We start from the raw sequence: 20033 nt of genomic DNA, 5'->3' as shown, positions 1-20033 counted from the left end.
CCAAGCTCGATGGGGACACATCCCTGCTTCTCCACTTCACTCTTTTCCTGCCTCTCGACCATTGCACCCACAAGGAGAAGGTGCGCCACCTTCGCAAGTCAACCACGGACATTCAATTGACCAATCATTAACTGTAAAAAGGTTCACAGAATCCCGAACTCCAACTCCATCAGACAATAGCTCAAGTTTCACTGTTGCTCCAGATACAAATGTGGCCCCATTTCCTTCCGAACTAGGATTAGTAGATTCTGGTTCATTGAGATCCACATCATCTTCATCTGGGCAGAATGTTGCAGTTCAAAACTCATCAGGAAGTGCAAATGCTGAATCCAGCAAGGCTGACACAGTCGAGAATGGCAAACACCAGAGTGCAAGTTCTGTCAAGACTCAGTTCGCTCAGAAATCGACCCAACAGGGTAATACTGCTGGCTATAATTATCAAAGAGGAGTAATCTCTCATAGGAACAACACAGGAAATGAATGGTCTCATCGGAGGATGGGTTTTCATGGGAGGATCCATTCCACCAGTATGGATAAAGGTTTTCCTGCTTCAAAGATGAAACAAATTTACGTTGCTAAGCAGACCACTAGTGGGAGTTCCACTACATGAAACAAACATGATGGAGCAATGCATATTATGGATGTTGCAAGTGCATTTTCGTTGACAATAATGCCTGGTTTTGTCTTACCCCCCTGCATTGTGGAGCTTCATGTTATGATGCTTTTGGGGTCTTTTTGGAGCCTTTTTATTGTGTTCTTGACTCGCTGGAGAGCTACACTTCTGAGTCAAGCGGTCAAGTTCCTTTCCTGAGGCTTGCTGTTTTGAACACTATAACTATGGCGAAGGAATGGCACTGAGTATTGTGTTTGGTTGACTGCAAGATGAAATTGTTTTATGTTTCGCTTTTAGCTACTTGATTTTTGATGTATTGGAACATTCCAAGAGTTGGACTGATACATGTTTTTAGTATTTTATTGTAGTATTTTTAAATGTGGGAAACCTATCAATGAATGTGTGGGTGGGTATTCATATTATGTTACTTGGAAAGAAATTTTGATTTTTTAATATAAATTTTTTGCCTTCTTTTGGAGAATCTGCAGCTTGTTTCTTTCTTCTAATCCTTTAAGGATTTCATTTGGTTGGCCGCAATACCTTCACCAAGATATAATGATTTCAATTCCTGCCACGATTGCAGGGCATTTAGCGTCATTCAAACTTTGTTCCAGTTATTTGATGTTGATCAACTTGAGGTTCTCTATAATGTCCTTATCTCAATGTTGATCCTTATAAATAGTGGTCTTCTTGGTATCTAGACAATCGTAACACCGGACAGAGATTGGGTTTACCTGTCTTAAAGTGTCTATTATTGACACCAGCCTGGGCTTGAGTTATTCTCCTGTTGGTTTATACTGAACAATATCATATCACAAACTGCAGGAAAATTATATTCCATCAAGAATGCTGACGCCTGGAGATTTACTGAATTGCTTCTGTTCCATCGCCAGCCTCACATTGTTGGCATCTACCCACTTTCCTGCAGCGGCATAGATATTATGGAGAATCACATAGGACCCAGAATCTTTTGGGTTCATATCTAGGAGCAACCTACCTATTTCCTCTCCAAGCTGGTAATTTCCATGACTTAGACAAGCACCTAATAGTGATCCAAGGATGTTTGAGGAAGGTTTATGTGGTAAATTTTTGACAAGTTCATATGCCTCATTCAAGCGGCCTGTTCTACCAACAAGATCGACCATGCATGCATAATGCTCCAGCCCTGGGTACACACCATCTTCGTGTATCATAGAGTCGAAAATTTTCCTGCTCTGTTCGACAAAACCCCCATGGCTGCAAGCTGATAATACACTCAGGTAGGTAGCTTTGTCAGGTTTCAAACCAAGAAGTTTCATCCGTGTGTAAAGAGCAAGAGCGGCTTCAACGTCACCATGCAACCTGTAACCATTTATAATTATACTCCAAGAAATGGTGTCCTTTTGTGCCATTGCCTCAAAGAGCATCCTTGCACAAGAGATGTTCCCACATTTTGCATACATATCGATCAAGGCATTACTAATTGCCACGTGTTTGTCGAATCCTTTTCTTACCAGATAACCCAAGACAGAGTTTGAAATGTGCAAGTTCTTGAGGTGGACACAAGCTGAAATGAGGTTCAGAACTGTAACATCATCAGGCTCGATTTTGTTCCGCAGCAGCTCACGGAAGAAGGAAAATGCCATAGAACCATCTTTTGAAAGTAGATTTGCAGATATAACAGTGTTCCACAGAGAAATACTTGTCTTATCTCCAATATGGAACAGCTTCAACCATGATGGTAAGTTTTCCAATCTGGCGTACATGATCATCAGAGATGTGAGAAGAGGAGTTTCTAGTGGAATCATCCTCCTAATGATATAACCATGAATGGATTTACCTTGAGGAAGGGTGTGGCATGCAGGCAACACATTAAGCAAAGTTACATAGTTTGGTGTTTGACCCTCCTCTATCATTTGATTAAACAATTCGATGGTCTCCTTGTGTAAGTTATGACAACGGTAGCCGGTTAGAACAGCATTCCATGAAACCACAGTTTTATCTGGCATATCGTCAAAGAGTAACCTTGCTGCATCAAGCTCTTCACAATTGATGTACATGCTAACAAGGGCGTTAACTAAGGAAATATCAGTTGTCAAAGCAGTCTTGAGAGCATAGCTATGAATTGCTAAACCAAGCAACGGATTTTGACACTCACGGCAAGAGGGAAGGATAGTTATCAATGTCACCAAATCAAAGTTTACTCCTCCTTGCCTCATCTGATGGAATAGGAATATTGCTCTCTCTGATTCTCCATTATCTACACACCCAGAAATCATTGTGTTCCATGAAACAACATTTTTTTCAACCATTCTTTCAAAAATCCTGAAAGAATAGACCAATTTTTTGCTATCACAATAAAATGCCAACAGTGCATTGGATGCATTGAGGTTTAAATCAATACCCTTTTTGATACTAAAAGCATGTGCAGACTTTCCGAGCAAAGTGGCACTCATTTCAGAGCATGAAGAAAGAAGACTGACAATCGAGATTGCATCTGGAACAAAACCATCCTTCTGCATGAGACAGAATGCTTCAAGACTCTGCTCACAGAGGCCATGGCCAGCATATGCTGACACCGTTGAATTCCAAAACAGGAGGTTCCTTACACGTATATTATGGAAAAGGAACTCAGCTGAATCCATATTCCCTAGTTTAGCATACACTGAGAGAAGAGCTGTGACAACAGAGAGCTCTTCCTCAAATCCAAATTTCACTAAATATGCATGGAAGGACTCAACATAAATGCAGCCAAGATTTTCAGAAGAGGGAAGCAGAGACACAAAAGTTACCATATTCGGCTTTATATCATTTCGTAGCATTGCTTGAAGCACTGGAACAGCGTCTTCCGGTCTATGGTTCCGTGTGTAAGCAGAAGTTATTGCATTCCATATGGCAATATTGTTTCTCGTTGAAGTATCAAAAATGTGTCTAGCAGCCAACAAGTTCCCACTATTAGCATACATTGAAATTAAAGCCGGCACTAGAGATTCCTCCTCCGTATATCCAAGTTTATAAGCCAATCCATGAACAGAAGTACCAACGTCATCAACTCCAACACGGGAGCACACAGGAAACACACTTGCAAACGTGCTGGAATTAGGCTTCACAGACATGGTGTGCATGTCTTGAAGAACCTGAAGAACCTCAAAATCAAACCTATTAACAGAATATCCAGAAATCAAAGCATTCCAAGCAACCACATCTGGTTGAGAAATTTCATCAACCAACTTACGTGCATTTCCCATTTCACCGACTTTGGAATAGAAATCTAGAAGCGCAGTTTGCACAACCAGATTCTCTCCAAACCCACTCTTCAAAACAACACAATGCATCATTCTACCGAACCAGACATCACATAAAGCTGCACACGCCTTGATCACAAAAGGGTAAGTGTAATTATCAGACGAAAATCCAGAGTCTCGACATGTTTGATAAAAGTACATCACATCTTCAAACAACCCATCATAAGATAAGCTCCTGAGAACTAAATTCTGCAAGTAAAGACTCGGTTTTTCGATTGTTTTGAACGCTGAAAGAGCTAGATTCGGAAAACCCAGATGGCAGCACTGATCAATGAAGTGTTTAACTAAAGGCTGGTGGCTGATCAATCCACGTACTATTAGAAGAGATTTTAAGGCCTCCAAGTCTCGGCTCTTCCGGCAGAATGGTAACACAGAAAGATAATAGTTGGTGAAATCGGGATTCGTATGAAGCGAGTGATTGGATGTTGAGAGATGCGAGCAAAAATATGGCATAAATGGACGTCGTAGAGAAGCACGAGACAGTAAGCACGCCATGAAGATTTCAGCATCATCGTACTGTTATTACGTAGTATTAGTTGTTTGGCTGTATTGAAGTCTGAATATTTGAATAAACTGCTACCTTCTTTTTACTTCATCATTACAGGTATCTGCCGTTTCCCACGATTCAGACTTCTATTGTGCAAGAGGAATTACATCAGTGGTTTCACATGATTTAAAACTTCTTTCTTGCTCAACAAACGATACTTCACCTCATTTCAGTCGTAAATTCCTATATTATTATCTATCTTCCCTCATATGTATGCTCATTTCTTAGGAGAAAGAGAGCCTGATCAGACATGGATGGATCATAGAGCCCAAATTGTATGTGATCATACATGAATTGATTATATGTTAACATGACACGTGTGTAATGTACAATTAAAAAAGAATAGTCGGTCATATGCAAGTGTACTGCACTTATCATGTAACTAGTTTGATCCATGGAAACCTAGTCAAGACAAAGATTTTCCAGACTAAGAATTTTGTTCACATCCAGCGCATATAAAGTTTACCTTTATAAGTGCAACTATTTACATGGTTCATCATGCCATATAGAGTAACGTTGGACGTCTGAAAATCAGTTTCAAAGAAGATGGGGGTAGGTTCACATCTTGCAAGAAATATGCCACAACACTGGATGAGGGTGTTGATGATTTTACCTTATCGTGTGATGGACTAATCTGTCATATTGCATTTTTTAAGATATAAATTCATATTTTGTAGTGGAACTATACAGTAGGGGCTATATAAACATATACATGAACTAAGATGGTGAATATGGAGACCAATAAACTTACTATACGCAAAAGATTTGGCAATAAATGCCTATAAGACATCTAGATGGCAGAAAATTATTTGTTGTAATATTCTTTTAGGAAAGTTAATACTCTATCAGCTACATCTTGCCCGAACAACCTTGGGAAACTCGAACCAAGATCCACCTCGATAGCTGTATTCTTAATTATTCGATCCCTTTCAGCTAAATAAGCCATTTCAGACTCCTCAACATGTCTCTCAGGACAGGCGCATGATTCGATCCAAAATTGCAGTAACTCCTTTGCAACTGGACCAACATGGTCCCGAATGATCTCTTCAATATTTGTTGTCTCACTGGTTCCAACATCTATGGTGACTATTATTGCTGTCGGAGAAAGAAGAGCTCGTACACCAAGAGACGGTGAGAAATAAGGTCTCACCTCCGGCAGCGTATGAAGGCGTTGCCTGTGTCTGTCCAATTGTGTATCTTCATAGTAGGTCTTGAGGTGATTGGGGTGCAAGATGAGGTCTTTTCTTGGACTCAAATCAAGAATTAGGACAAGCGAAGTCGGGCTGCCCTGGATGAGATCCAGCAGGAAGTGCGGCGCATCAGTCGAGGCTTTCAAATAGCCAGAGAGGCTCGTTATGTTCAAGGCTCCTCCAGACGGCAACTTGCAGTGAATCCAACCTCCCAATATGAGATCAATCTGATACATATTCAGATTTTCCTAGAACTTGAGAATTCGATCTGGCATGTAATTCAAGAAACTATAAATCCTAAACATATTGCTAGTACTTCAATACCATGACTTGTTCCATTTGCATTCGCAAGTTAAAGTGAGAGTATACTCTTGAGGTAAAATTAAGAGCATCAAGAAAGTTTGCACTTTCACAAGCAGTTGTTGGTGGAATTCAACAGCTTTTTTCTTATCATTTTGGCACACACTACAATATTTCCAACCACATATGAACAATAAGACGAGGAATTTGTGCTTACATAGGTAGGATGTTTCTCAGTCATTACCTCAATCAAATTTCTATGAATTTGATCAATGAAATTTCCCTTTTAACTTTTCTTCCAGTTCATTAAATTCTTCAAACGAGAAAAAGCATCTATATCAACATGTGATTTGATTCCATACGCTATCTCATTTCATCATCCGAACTACTACACCAACATCATGTTTAGCAGAAATCTAAAGATCACAGCTATATTCAAACACCCCAAGAAAACCCCACGTCTTAAAATCTAATTAATTTCATACTACAGCAAAAAAATTACTTTTAAGTATCTAAAATTATTTTAGAAAATACAAAAATCATAAGAAGAGGATACCTGAGAAGAAGGCAGGCCGGGTCTGAGCTGGAGAGAAGCAGAGGCGGTGCCAGCAGGATTCTCAAAGCGTTGTACATCGGGTGGGAGAATACAAGGTTGCAGCGAGGAGCCAAGGCGGGTTTCCACAGAGGATAGCAGCTCCACCATTAGGTCTCTGTGCGGGGCAGAGACATGCGGAAACTCCATCAATTTGGCTCTAAGCTCATCGCTGGAATTCATGGAAGCTGACAATCGGATTCTTGACACTGAAAGGCGAGAACTTGGAGTGGAACAAGAAGGCAGTGGGAAATGGAAAGCGGAGTATGAGAAACACCCAGAAATTACAGCCATAAGAGCTTCTACTTTCTCGTTTTAGGCACTGGTGAGATACATTTGTAGCCTAGCACCAATTATTGATGTGAAATTCCAACGCAGATTGAGTTTGGCTGCCCGCTACTATCTAAATCAATTAACATACACTTCCGCTGTAAGTGATGTATAGTTAGAAAAGGATAAATTACGTTGCTCTTTATGAAGTAATTTTTTTATAATTTTTGAAATTATATTTAATACTCTTAACTATATATATATATATATATATATCAGTGTGAAAATATACAACAGTACTTCGATCAGAGAAAAATTGTTTAATGTGTAATGAATTTGTAATAAGTCAATTATAGATAAATATGAATTTTTATTCTACTCTTTTGCCAATGTCAGCAAATTTCATAAATTTTATTAATGATTGCATTTATTTTCGAGTAGAAACAAATGTCAATAAACTAGATGTAATCTTTTAAATCATAAAAAAAATTATATATAATTATACTAAATCTTATTAGAGAAAGGTGTAATTAAAGAGTGATTAGTTATATAATAAATACAATTTTATTTGTTATATGATTGATTCAGTTCAATTAAATTTAATATGGATAAAATTTCCATCTTTGAAAATGAGGGAGTATAAAAAGACTTTCATTTTAGGGTAAATTACATGCAAATTTCTATGGCTTGGCCTAATTATAGTAACAACCTCATTTTTTAGGGAATTATTAATATCCCTAATATTAACATCCGTTGGTTCTGTCAAAAAAAAAAAATGATAAACTCAAAAAATGCCCTTCCATATTAGCCAAAAAAAAAATAAATAAATAAATTAGAACAAGCTCTCTACAATTTAATATAATTATAAATATTATTTTTTATTGAAATATTAAAATAACAACACAGAATTAACGGCAATCTAATAAATTTTTCCTTACTAATAATATTTGTTACTTAAAAAAAGTTGATGTGGCGAAGCTATGCAGTAGGGACTATAGAAAACGTGTAAATAATGAAGACCAAGCAGCTACATACTCTTACTATAACTGCAAGCGATTTGCACAGTAAATGTCAATATTGACATCTAGAAAGCAGAGAACTACTTGTTGTAATGTTCTTTTAGGACAGTTAATACTCTATCAGCTACATCTTGTCCGAACAACCTTGGGAAACTTGAGCCAAGATCCAGCTCGATAGTTTTATTCTTTATTATTCGATCCCTTTCAGCTAAATACGCCGTCTCGGGCTCCCCAACACGTCTCTCAGTACAGGCGCATGACTCAATCCAAAATTGGAGCAACTCCTTGGCGACGGGACCAACATGGTCCCGGATGATCTCTTCAATATTTGTTGTTTCACCGGCTCCAACGTCTATGCTGACTAGAATTGCTGTCGGAGAAACAGCAGCTCGTACATACAGAGACGGTGAGATGTAAGGACTCACCTCTGGCAGCATATGGAGGCGTTGCCTGTATCTGTCCAATAGAGTATCTTCATAATAGGTTTTGAGGTGATGGGGGTGCAAGATGAGGTCTTTTCGTGGAGTCAAATCAAGAACTAGGATGAGCGAAGTTGGGATGCTCTGGATGAGCTCCAGGCGGAAGTTTGGGGCATCAGTCGAGGAATTCAGATAGCCTGAGAGGCTCGTTATGTTCAAGGCTCCGCCAGATGGCAACTTGCTGTGAATCCAACCTCCCAATATGAAATCAATCTAATACATATTCAGATTGTCCTAAGAACTTGAGAATATGATCGATCTGGCATATAGTTCGAGAAGCTATAGTCTAAACATAGCGTGAGTGCTTCAGTACCATGTTCTCTAACCAACTTGCACAAGTCATATAACGAAGTGAGCAAGTAAAGTTTCCACAGAACTCATGTGTAAAGTATCCGTAAAGTTTGCAGTTATATAAGCAGGGGTTGGTAGAACTTAACCCCTTTTCAACCACATGTGAGCAAGACAACCAGGAATTTATGCTTATTATATAAGTACGAGGTTTCTCACTCATTGCCTGAATCATTACATGAATCTTGGATTTGGTTAATGAAATTTCCTTTAATATTATTTTATTTTAAATAAAGCATGAACCGGAAGCTTATATCAACATACAACCATCGGGGCACTACTAATTCTCACATTTTTCTTGGTTTTGATTTTCTTTCATGTGATCCCCTCCAACCCCTCACCCCAAAGCCCAGGCTTATTAGCACTACACCTTTTCGTGAAATTTTTTATTCAAAACAGCTTTGATCTAATTAATAATCTTCTTGAACAATACATTAATCAAAATAATATATTACACTTGTTACATAATTAGTTCAAATTAAGTCAATCAAACTCCAGCCAAGTTAGAATTTTTTATCGTTTCGTTACCAGAACAGCCATACACTAACACTCCAAGAAAAGCCCACATCTTAATTCCTAACTATTTTCACACTAAAGCAAAAACAATCACTTTCAAGCATCTAAAAAGTAAAAATAAAAAGAAAGGATAGAGAAGAAGAAGGTACCTGAGAAGAAGGCAGCCCGTGTCTGAGCTGGATACAAGCATAAGCGGTGCCAGCAGGATTCCCAAAATGTCGTACATGGGGTGGAAGAGTACAAGGTTGCAGCGAGGATCCAAGCCTGGTTTCCACAGAAGATAGCAGCTCCACCATCAGGTCTCTGTGCGGGCCGGAGACATAAGGAAACTCCATGTATTTCTGTCTCAGCTCATCGCCGGAGTCCATGGATGCTGACGAGCCTGAAGATCGGGTTCTTGATACTGGAAGGCGAGAACTTGGAATGGAACAAGAAGGCAGTCGGAGACGCAACGCGGAGTATGAGAAACCGCCAGAAATCATTGCCATCAGCTTTTCCGCTTTCCCGTTTTAAGCACATACCAGATATTTATAGCCGGCCAATGGCAGTGGCAGCACTGTGAGTGTGTTGGATTACTATTTGTTTTGTGTAATGTTTATTTCGTGAATTTCTAATAATAAAAGGAATATTAATTCAGGAGATATTAAGTTCCAGGCCTATCAATAGTGTAGTGTAGTTGGGCTACTATGTCTTCGTCGTGGCCCAACCAATCAAAATGGGCAAGAAGGCCCAATTCAGACATCCTACTCCAAGCCCGCCTCTTCCGACAAAGAGACTGAAATATCCTTTTGCGGAAAATTATAAAGGAACGTCGCGACAATATAAGAAACACTTAAATTTATACAAGTGTTCAATTGTCCGTATACAAACATAGACTCCAAGAACTGAAAATTTACATTAAAATGTGAGAAGGGAAAACCCATTTGCTTTTGATCTTCCAACTCGTCATCATCATATATAACTGGAGGAATTTTATCAATTTGATGAAGAAAACTCCTTTATTTCTGGCCTTACAACATCGCAGCCTTACGGTTGGACACTCTTCCTACGCTACCTTAATAATGTCTGCCCTATCCAAGAACACGTGGCATGATCTGGTGGTCAGTTACATACCTTGCTGCTCTCCTCCGAGATCTTCAACCATGGAACACTAACCTCCATACTTGTTTTTGTTTCTTTCCTATTTGGCCCTGAAAAATCCGTATTCTCACTACAACCCCTCTTCTTTTTCACCATCACCCCGAACAATTTCATACAATTCTCAGTTTCGTGATCATCACAATCAGAATTTCCGCCACCCACCTGCAGATTCATAATGTGGCTGATCTGCTCAGGAGCCACCTTCACACGCTGAGTCAGGAAAGCTATCAACTCATCGCATTGCTTCCTGGTTTGTGCAAGCTCCGAGCTCAGCATTTGGTTATCTTTCCTCAGCTTCTCGTTCTCGCCGGACAAATCAGCGAGCTGAGCCGACACGTGCGTCTCCAGAGATCCAGGGTTCTTGGAATCAGGAGACGACGTGGAGCTTGACCCCAAGTCCTCACCGGAGCTCGCCGGTGAAGCAAGATTGTCGGCGGCTCCAGGCTTCCCGCTGCCTGGGTTCTGCGTAGATGCGGTTTTCCGGCGGCGAATTTGCGCGAGCAGCTCTTTTTCTCCACGCTTGAAGTTTTCATTGGCGAATTCCCATTTGTCCGGAACAGTTTTCCGAAAACCCTGAGCAAAGGCATGCGTAAGGAAACATCAATTTTCTCAACTTTTAACTGACAACGTAAATTTACAACACAAGTAACATCCGAACTAACTCATTTCGTTGTTGAAAATATTACACAATTATGTTATCATTACTTGTATTATGGGTTCCACCATTACATATTACTACAAAGACCTAAATACCCCAACCTCACTTCAACTTACCAAAAACTTCACGAATCTACTTCTCTTGTTATTAGGGGTACTGTTGATCTAAAATTATAATCCTGATCTAAAATTATAATCCTGATCGAATCTGGTCAAATTTGAACCAATTATACGACAGGTAAAGTACACTTATTCACATACAATATTAGAAGATAACCAATTAATCATATAATAAGTATACAACACAAGTATTATTATTTAAATTCGACCAATATAATCTATATAAGAAATTTTCAAAATGGAATGAATGACATACGCACTCAATATATCTCAAATTTAGGATTGATTCTGGTCATATTAATGTGTTTAGTTCAACTAAACCATCTTTTATAAATAATTCTCGATCAGATAATTTGTCGATTCAAAGCATCAACTCCATTAACTTAGGCATCAAGGACTACTATCATTGTCCGTGTTTTCAAAACTTAACTAGAATAACTATTCCAACAACTTGTTCTTGAATTAACCAGAGAAATAATCTATAAAGATTACCTTCATTTTTTCTAGCTTAAATCAATTACCATCACAAATAAAAGCACTTCCAACCATGTTTTATGGTTCTCTAGATTCCTCTAAATCGCACTACAAATGCAAGCCGTCACGTCCCACCTAAAATCAAGACTAAATTCACTTCTGACACCTCATTTCTTACAACTTTAACAATTGTAAAACCACATCACATGATGATGTTGACTCCCAACAGCGGCATAGGAAGAAAAAATTGCCATCTCAGCCGTCAATTCGGAAAAGTTTAAACTTTGGGTCAATTGCTTATTCCGACCAACGCCTCGACGCATGTAGGTTTGTATACTGTACAGCGCCCACCCTCGTTGAACTTCTCTATTCTCTCTCTACGTATGCTCTCACTATTATATTGGACATCTGGAAGAAACTAACATATCTATACTATTATCAAAGACAATATATGATATTACCACTCATTTGTAGAAGACCAAGTTCGAAAAAATACAAATCAACACGTTCGGACAGAGAATCCTACGTAAAGATCGTATCATATAATAATCAAGGTTGTAGGATCTACGTTGTATTATTGTTAAAATATCACCACGTTAGATGTGAGAATCTGTCCAAGGAACTTTAAAAATCTCAAAAGTATTTTTTCTTTTTTTGTAACATAGGCTTCTGTCTTGATCACAGTAAAGCAAGAAAACGATTTAGTATTTAAATCGGTAAAAACAAAAGGAGAACAATAATAATAATCAAACTCATCAAATGAAATCTGAAAACGTGTTACGCTCGACAAACAAATATTTGTTTTTTGTATGAAAATTTTAATCCAGATTGAAATTAATCGGATTTAAATCAATTATGTGACAAAAATAATATATTTATTGTGTAATTGTGTATAATTTAAAAAGAATTGATTGATAAATATATCACGCTTGCTCTGTAATTATTTCTTATTTAGGTAAGAATTTTTCCTAGCCAGCAAGCAAATTGTTTATGTGGCGCTATTGGTCCTAAGATAAGCACTACCCATCTCCCAAACATCACACCATTCTTACCATATTTGCCGAAAAATTAGGTGGGCGCTTGTTTGTTGGGTAGTCGCAGTTTTATCTAGACAGACAGGTAAGAGAATGAAAGCCGGACCACTTCCCCACCTACAACCTTTTCGCTTAAAGTCAAACGCCGGTAAACAATCACATTTTGTATCCTTAAGTCCTTGTTTGGTACGTGTGAAATCAAATAAAGTTCAACACGAGAAACTTCTTCTACACAAGCTCTCTCTCTCTCTCTCTCTCTCTCTCTCTCTCTCTCTCTCACACACACACACACACACACACACACAAACAAACACGAATATAAAGCTATGCAAGAAGAATATTACAGAACAATTTCTTCGATGCTTTATGTGGTGGAGTCAATAGATGCAAAAAGTAGGTTGAGCTACTTTATTACATATCTTTTCAATTTAATGCAATTTATGCACTCATCTGTTATTATAAATAAACAAATTATAGTATATTTTTGGCTATTAATTGATCTTTTGCCTATAGTTACAATGGTAATCACACTCTTCTTCATTAAAGCGGACCACATTCAATTGTGGGACAGAAACATTAATTATATTACTCCCTTCATATATACGTACATACGTACAAGACACGAGAATGAATTGAGGAAACTAATGAAGAAGGAGAGTCATTACTTACATAGGTATTGAGCTGACGAACGAAGCTGGAGAAATTGTTGTGCTTGAAGTAATTAGGCAGCAAATCCTTAGCGAATTCCGCTGTTTTCCACACCACAAACGTCGTACCAGCCTCGTTCCACGAGATCACGTCGTCCGTCTTCGGATCATCCACCAAATGGTACGTCTTCGTCAAAAACGGCGCCGGAACAGACCTTTGCCCCATTTCCTCACCAATCCAACAAAATCAAAATCGCAAAAACAAAAAACCCACTTCACACTTGTCTTCTCCCTCCACAGAATTAAATTTATACTATATATATAAACGATGAATCAGCAACTAAAGAGCAAAAGGGCAGTGAGGAATTCCCAACCCCAGCAGTAAAATCCGAAGAGAAAAACGCGAGAATGGACGAGATCGTGCTTTGGGACTTTAGCAACTTCCATTGGTTGATGATGATGATGATCTGATAATCCGCCAGACCATAACTTCTACGGAGAAGGAAAGGAAGAGAGTAGTTGCAGGTTGCAGGTTGCAGGCAGCAGTTGATTCTTGCTTCTTTTTTCTAGAGTAGAAGAGCGTTATGGGTGTTGGGGAATTTAAATAGTTGGGGCGGTCCAAAGAAAGTGACATGGGGTTTCTAGAACAATTTAGAAATTACAACGGACTTTACTACTATTTCAAACTTTTCCAACAACCAACCTAAGTAAGAAATCTGCGCGGCTTTGTCTCCTCCTCCTCCCTGTCGTCCTCATTTTTCTGACCCCCTCTCATCCAATCCAACTATATCAATGCTCTGTTTGTTTGTTTTGTGAATTTCTTCATCTATACTATTAATATTTTAGTTTGCTGGAGTGTGGAAAAATATTTTTTATGTTTGTTGAATATCTCCTCTCTTGATTACAACTTTGTGGGCGATATTTACCTAGTCAACGTGATTAGTTTTCTACAAAGAAATGTTAGCATTTGAGTTTCTCTTGTGTTGATCTTTTTTCATCTTACGTGGGTAAAAGGATGTTGTACCCTTCTTGCCCCTTGTGGAAGAAGCTCCAAATGACTTAATTGATGAGGATTTGCGTCTTGTGTTTTTGGACGGGTTAAGTCGAGTTGGGCCAATCTAATTTGACAATCTATAAAATACACTTTTTATAATTGAATACGTGGTATTTAAAAAGCTCATTAGGTTTTGTACATTGAGTGAAGGTTGTCAATACTCCTTTATGTAGTTATTGAGTCACGACTACAAGACATTTTTTTAGATAAAATGTAACTTTTATTAATAGTACAAGAATGAAATCCTTCGACTATGCTGGCCTCTACCCCCTATGTGCAGCTCGCGCCCATCAAGTACACGGCCAAGGGACAACGTCATGTTGGGGACTGTGTTACTCACTCTCGATTCTACCCATGCAATCTATAGAGAACACAGTTGTGTTTTAGGCCACAAGACCTCTTAGGCCATGTTCATAATTTGATCATTAGAGTGTTTTTGTGGGGACGATTCTAATAATTGTAGCACATATTGATTTTAAATTTATTTCCTACAAATTCAAAAGGCTCTCGTACAACCAGTTCGATCGCATCATTTTCCACTTCCAAAAATGATCTTTGGAAATTTTATTTAATTTACTGAAAGTAATTAATTAGATCGAACGAGTTTTGATATTGTTGGAATTTGCTCGTTTTTTATTGATCCAACTGACAGTCTATTATGACAACTGTTGATTATGCCTTTTCTATAAAGCCCAGAATTTGGTATGTTGGTTCATGCAAATGGTGCGTAACTTGTACCATTTGTTAAGTTCTTCCTCTCGACCTAGTTCCTTATAAACCAAATTAACTTCAGTAGTTGAGGTAACTGTTGCATTCTCATATACCCATTCTTACTCTGATTGAAATTAATTTGTCTATCTCAAAACATAGTTCAAATACAACATTCATTGGATCAGACACAATGAATTGATTTACATAAATAATAATTTAATTATTTCTGTAAGTATAATACTAAAAATAATTTTAATCTAGCTACATATAGTATATGATATATATCTTTAACCAATACATTCCTTTACTATACGGGTAGTAACTCTTTCTTATTGATATTATTTTCTTTTTCTTTTCGTGTTGACGTCGAAGACGATAAATTCATTAATTACAAGTTGTTCTATCTCATCTGGTATTCTTAAATTATTAAATAATGTTGGAAGAAGAAATCGTGGCTTCTCATAGAAGTCGTCAACAAAAATATAAGGCATCCTTCTTTTCTTTATGAATCTGCTGTGTAAGTTGAGATGGCCGAGTTGGTCTAAGGCGCCAGATTAAGGTTCTGGTCCGAAAGGGCGTGGGTTCGAATCCCACTCTCAACAAATCACGAAAAGAATCTTGATTATATGTGCTGCCATGTGGGGATTTTTTTTCTTTCTATATTTTCTTTCCAAAAAGACAGACACATTATATAATTTTAAATATTATACTTTTTTTATTACTTGTTGTCTTTATTAAACCATATTGTAGGAAGTAGTTAAATTTCATATTCCATGAATGTATGTCGGACTATGTTTCTTAATTTTGTATTTGAATTAGTCGCTTTAAAATATTATGTAAAAACAACCTTTACCATTCATTCTTTAAATCAATAATCATAAGGCTGTTTTATTTCAAGGGCAATCTGGTCCAAGAAAAGATACCGAAATTTTGTTGTAATTACGAGATTTTAAGTTTTACTCGACAAGATTACGTATATAGAAAGGTGTGGTAGAATTATGAATGTGAAGTTATAAAATGTTAGATGTGAGTAATACGTGATATCATAAAACTAAAAAATATTATGTAAATTTAATTACTTGTAATCTCATTAATTTTAATAATACTCATTGGAGAAAATAAAATAAGTTAAATTTCAACATAGACCACTTTTATAGCACTGTACCATAGCAGGTCCCAGACTTGGTCAACAACAGCTATATAGCAAAATGTCTATCTTTGAGTAAATCTCGCTAGTATTTGAATTAAAAATTAAGGATTTTAAGTATAAAATAATAGTTTTTTTCTATTTATTTGAATAATTCTATGTTATAAAGTATCTAAAAATCTTCGAACATGCGTTATAAACTATATTTTGTGCTATTATAATAAATTTTAAGTCCACTTATTAGTTGGAATTCTTTTCTTAATAATACCCTCTCGTGTCAGAACTATTAATCATTTCTAAATCGACCAACAAATTCAAAGTGAAAAGAAAAAAAAGAACAATATAAATCTATTAAGAGTAGACTAAATACCACGATCGGTATGACTTGAACCCACGTTAAAAAAAAAAAAAAACATACCGATAATGTTAGTCCACTTTCTAGACTATATTAATTGTATGTCGGAATGCGGTATGCAGTTTACATTTGAAGTCGAAGGCGGGACAAAAATATCCAGAAATTGATGGGCTACGACAAACGTCCTTCAATCTGTACAACTTTCTACCTATGACCAAACATCATCAGACGTTCTCTTTCCGTTTCCTTCCTGTAATAAAGACTGCAATATGTTTGACTGCCCCAATGTGAAAGTAACAAAAGGTTGGGCGGACGGAAAGAAGTTGCGGTGCAATGAAATGGAAATTTGGAAGTATCTAATGTAAGAATAAGACTGAAACAGCACAGCAGTGTGAATTCCTCTCCTTGACCAAATTGAAATGGAACGAAAGGATATGGATCGACAGTGAAACAAGATGCATGCAGTTATGGTCAATTTGGATCTTAGTGAAGAAATGATCAAATAAGTGCTACATCATTGTTTAATTTGGTGCACTAATGTATGGATAATTGGCCACTCAAACAAAAATTTATTATTTGCTATAATTTTTTTTGGGTATTGATTAAAATATTAATCATGGTTTATGCAAAAAAATTTAGCTTATTTACCGTGAAAATTATTTTTGCAATGGCGGATGTTTTTGACATGATTTTTAACCATGACAAATATTTTAGTTGATTTCGTAAACATTACGGTCGATAATTATTGCATGGTCGTGGTCAGTGATTATTACTACGACTATTTAATTTTTGTTATAAAATTTAGCCATGATTATATGATAAATTTTCTTCTAGTGGGCTCATACCTCGTGATTTTAAAAAATAAAATACGTATCAATCATTTATATACTTGGTGCCCAAAATATCGGATGTAGCATTGAGATGATTGTGAAGAAATACTTACTAAACTTGCAGTACAAAAAACATTAATTATTTTCTTATAGTATAAATAGTTACGCTCTAAATTTATAATAAATTAATGCTATCTATCACGTTCAAATAAAACCAATACAAAATTTAAATTTCGGCTATAATTAATCGACATCTGCTATAATTTTAGGGGTAAATCCCTTGCATTTGATTCAACTTCAAAGTAATCCTTATTTTTTTCAACTCATTTGAAATTAGTTCCTCCTGTGGGTGAATTTTTAATTTTACCCATATAAAACTTTTTCTCTTTAAATCATTTTGGTTCCTTACTTTTTATTTTCAATAACAATGTAGCCCCTCACACATAAATTTAGAGAAATACAACCATTAGGATTTATAATTGGGCAATTATTTAAATAAGTTAAGATCAATGGCATATCCTTTAAAAAAAAAATCAGGGGTATTTGTAATTTTTCAAATAACAAAAAGACATTTGTAATTATGCCGAACCTCAGGGAAGGTGGTTTGTTAACATCAATACATTCAATGAAATTTGACTAATAGAGGGATTTATTTGTTAGACTAAAGTAAGCCCTGGAGATGTTATATATACTTTTTCAAATTATAAAAAATTCTAATAACAGGATCATTCAATAATAAAATATTATTTTTCAATTTCGAGTTATTGAAGCATGTTTTTCTTATTCTCTGAATTTCTATTCCATCTATCATAAATTTTTAGTGAAACCAAATATCGATAAAGCAAGTTATAATATATTGCAGATTTACGCATAATCTTTCCAATGAAATCTTTTTATTACACTTTAGTGTTACACAAACATATAATGATATGTTGAAAAATTAAAAATATATATAATTAACATTACTCATACTTTAAAAGTTAAATAAGATGATCTGTCAAAATGTAATTGAAATATTTTAAGACGTGCCAACAATAACAGGAGAGCCCTCAAATCTCAATCAAATCCTTGGACGAATTTTTGTACGTTGGATTCAAAAATAACCTCGTCCAAGATTTATTCGATTTGGTAATAACAAGGCATGTGCTTCAACAGCTGCTGCGTTTATTTCCCAATTTGCTTTTGTCCAAACAGGGCCCAATGTATATTGTAATAGTGCTGCCACTATTTGGAAATCGAGAATACACGTACACATAGTACTCAACACTGGGTCCTGTCCAAATTTCTTGGCCCACAAGGAGTTGGCACTATTTAATCATTATCTTTGGCATCATATGCGACCACGAGGCAGTCTTCTCTCTCTCTCTCTCTCTCTCTCTCTCTCTCTCTCTCTCTCTCTCTCTCTCTCTCCTCTAATAAATGATATCTCAATTTAAAGAAAAGTTAATTCTCATAATTTCATCAATGATCATTCATACATTGTTTAATTTGATCAATTTAGTCCCACTTAGTATACTCAAAGATAAACCTTATCTACAACAATGGAGAATTAGAAGTCTAAAATTCGAAAATTTTTAACTCGAATCGAGTGTGATCATACTTGAATTAGTTAAAAATAAGTGTATTAATGCACTATAATTTATATATAATTGAAAAAGAATGATCAATTACACGACAACAAAATAGTAATGCGATGGCTCTTAAGAGACGGAAAAGGTCTACTGGGGCGGGGCGGATCTTTAATTGAAATCTAGGGACAAAGACGATCATAGTTGAATTGCTGGGACTTGGTGAAGGGAAGGCAAAGTAAGTTAAAACACATCAAAAGGAAAAAAGGGATGTACTGATCAGCTTGCTAAGAAAGAGCAAGGTATTATTGTATGTTTCAATTTTTGGGATGAACAGCCGGTAGAGATGGTCTGAAGGTTGCTAGAGGAGAAGTAGTTTCATGGGCGATTCTTCTTTAGTACGTGAAAATGAAGAAACAACCTCTGCATTTTTTGTACGAACTAAAAATTTGAAGTCAAAAAATAATAATTATATCATTAGATCACCGTGTAAATAGTAGCACGAAGCAGTGTTAAAAAATTATAATACGGATATCGCACAACACAATATTGACATACAGGTGGATTTGTCTTCATTGCGGCACGACAATGCAAGAATTTGGGATTACTGTAGCTAGTGAAATAACTATTTATTGAATGAGGTCATGTTAACGTTGTTTGACGAGAGTCTGAAAATAGAAAAGAAAAATAAGCGAGATTATTAAAGAAAGATGGGCTTTGTTTGGTTTTGTATTTTCGCATTTCCCGAGACAAGATAAAACACACTCAATGTTTGTTTTTGTGTTTTTACACCTTATCTGCGTGTTTTTATGTTTTTCAACTTTCTATATATAATATATATATATATATATATTTATATATATACATAATATAAAACAGACATGATTTGACAATAAACAGTAATTTTTGTCTCCCAAAAGTACAACATTAAAGATAAAATATTTATATATATACATATTTATATATAAAAATATATAATTTGACAATGAACAGTAATTTTTGTCTCTCAAATCCCAACATCAAACCTACACCACTTATTATAAAATATTTTAAATTTTTCCAAAACACAAATCCAAACATATCATCTATTTTCAACACACACTCATTTATCTCTATTTTTCTCTCTCTATTTCCAAAA

General features: G+C 36.3%; 5 protein-coding genes and 1 non-coding gene across 7 annotated transcripts in view; 2 read left to right on the top strand and 4 right to left on the bottom strand.

The window, feature by feature from the left end:
• The window catches only part of LOC105177625, a 9164-nt gene extending 8129 nt beyond the window's left edge, over positions 1-1035 (top strand). For both annotated transcript variants that reach the window (XM_011100839.2, XM_011100838.2), the window contains one exon: positions 1-1035. In XM_011100839.2, coding sequence (XP_011099141.1) covers positions 1-610 — 610 coding nt within the window. In that variant the 3' untranslated portion in view covers positions 611-1035.
• On the bottom strand, positions 515-5017 carry LOC105177627 (pentatricopeptide repeat-containing protein At2g39620-like). Its single transcript, XM_020699023.1, has 2 exons — positions 1611-5017; positions 515-1535 (listed from the first exon to the last, which is right to left on the bottom strand). The coding sequence occupies exons 1-2, from the start codon at positions 4390-4392 to the stop codon at positions 1444-1446; spliced, it is 2874 nt and encodes a 957-aa protein (XP_020554682.1). The 5' UTR covers positions 4393-5017; the 3' UTR covers positions 515-1443.
• LOC105177624 (red chlorophyll catabolite reductase-like) lies at positions 5171-6968 on the bottom strand. Its single transcript, XM_011100837.2, has 2 exons — positions 6491-6968; positions 5171-5861 (listed from the first exon to the last, which is right to left on the bottom strand). Exons 1-2 carry the CDS (start codon positions 6818-6820, stop codon positions 5250-5252), a joined length of 942 nt encoding a protein of 313 aa, XP_011099139.1. The 5' UTR covers positions 6821-6968; the 3' UTR covers positions 5171-5249.
• On the bottom strand, positions 7738-9839 carry LOC105177623 (red chlorophyll catabolite reductase, chloroplastic). The gene is made up of 2 exons (XM_011100836.2): positions 9308-9839; positions 7738-8507 (listed from the first exon to the last, which is right to left on the bottom strand). The coding sequence occupies exons 1-2, from the start codon at positions 9644-9646 to the stop codon at positions 7896-7898; spliced, it is 951 nt and encodes a 316-aa protein (XP_011099138.1). The 5' UTR covers positions 9647-9839; the 3' UTR covers positions 7738-7895.
• LOC105177622 (heat shock factor protein HSF24) lies at positions 10092-13823 on the bottom strand. The gene is made up of 2 exons (XM_011100835.2): positions 13253-13823; positions 10092-10871 (listed from the first exon to the last, which is right to left on the bottom strand). The coding sequence occupies exons 1-2, from the start codon at positions 13454-13456 to the stop codon at positions 10260-10262; spliced, it is 816 nt and encodes a 271-aa protein (XP_011099137.1). The 5' UTR covers positions 13457-13823; the 3' UTR covers positions 10092-10259.
• TRNAL-AAG lies at positions 15517-15597 on the top strand. Its single transcript has one exon. It is a non-coding gene; the product is annotated as a tRNA-Leu (tRNA).

Source organism: Sesamum indicum, linkage group LG15 (assembly GCF_000512975.1).
Source record: "Sesamum indicum cultivar Zhongzhi No. 13 linkage group LG15, S_indicum_v1.0, whole genome shotgun sequence".
NCBI lineage: Eukaryota > Viridiplantae > Streptophyta > Magnoliopsida > Lamiales > Pedaliaceae > Sesamum > Sesamum indicum.
The sequence above is the reverse complement of the archived record's forward strand: the minus strand, read 5'-3'. Positions and strand labels throughout refer to the sequence as shown.

What these genes read in the sequence shown, in the direction of transcription:
- LOC105177624 (XM_011100837.2), bottom strand. Translation starts at nt 6,820, where the DNA reads ATGGCTGTAATTTCTGGGTGTTTCTCATACTCCGCTTTCCATTTCCCA. An exon ending in CCGGCCTGCCTTCTTCTCAG is followed by an intron (nt 5,862 to 6,490) that starts GTATCCTCTTCT and finishes AATATGTATCAG; the next exon opens with ATTGATCTCATATTGGGAGG.
- LOC105177622 (XM_011100835.2), bottom strand. Translation starts at nt 13,456, where the DNA reads ATGGGGCAAAGGTCTGTTCCGGCGCCGTTTTTGACGAAGACGTACCAT. An exon ending in TTCGTCAGCTCAATACCTAT is followed by an intron (nt 10,872 to 13,252) that starts GTAAGTAATGAC and finishes GCCTTTGCTCAG; the next exon opens with GGTTTTCGGAAAACTGTTCC.
- LOC105177627 (XM_020699023.1), bottom strand. Translation starts at nt 4,392, where the DNA reads ATGGCGTGCTTACTGTCTCGTGCTTCTCTACGACGTCCATTTATGCCA. An exon ending in CCAGCTTGGAGAGGAAATAG is followed by an intron (nt 1,536 to 1,610) that starts GTAGGTTGCTCC and finishes ATGCCGCTGCAG; the next exon opens with GAAAGTGGGTAGATGCCAAC.
- LOC105177623 (XM_011100836.2), bottom strand. Translation starts at nt 9,646, where the DNA reads ATGGCAATGATTTCTGGCGGTTTCTCATACTCCGCGTTGCGTCTCCGA. An exon ending in ACGGGCTGCCTTCTTCTCAG is followed by an intron (nt 8,508 to 9,307) that starts GTACCTTCTTCT and finishes AATATGTATTAG; the next exon opens with ATTGATTTCATATTGGGAGG.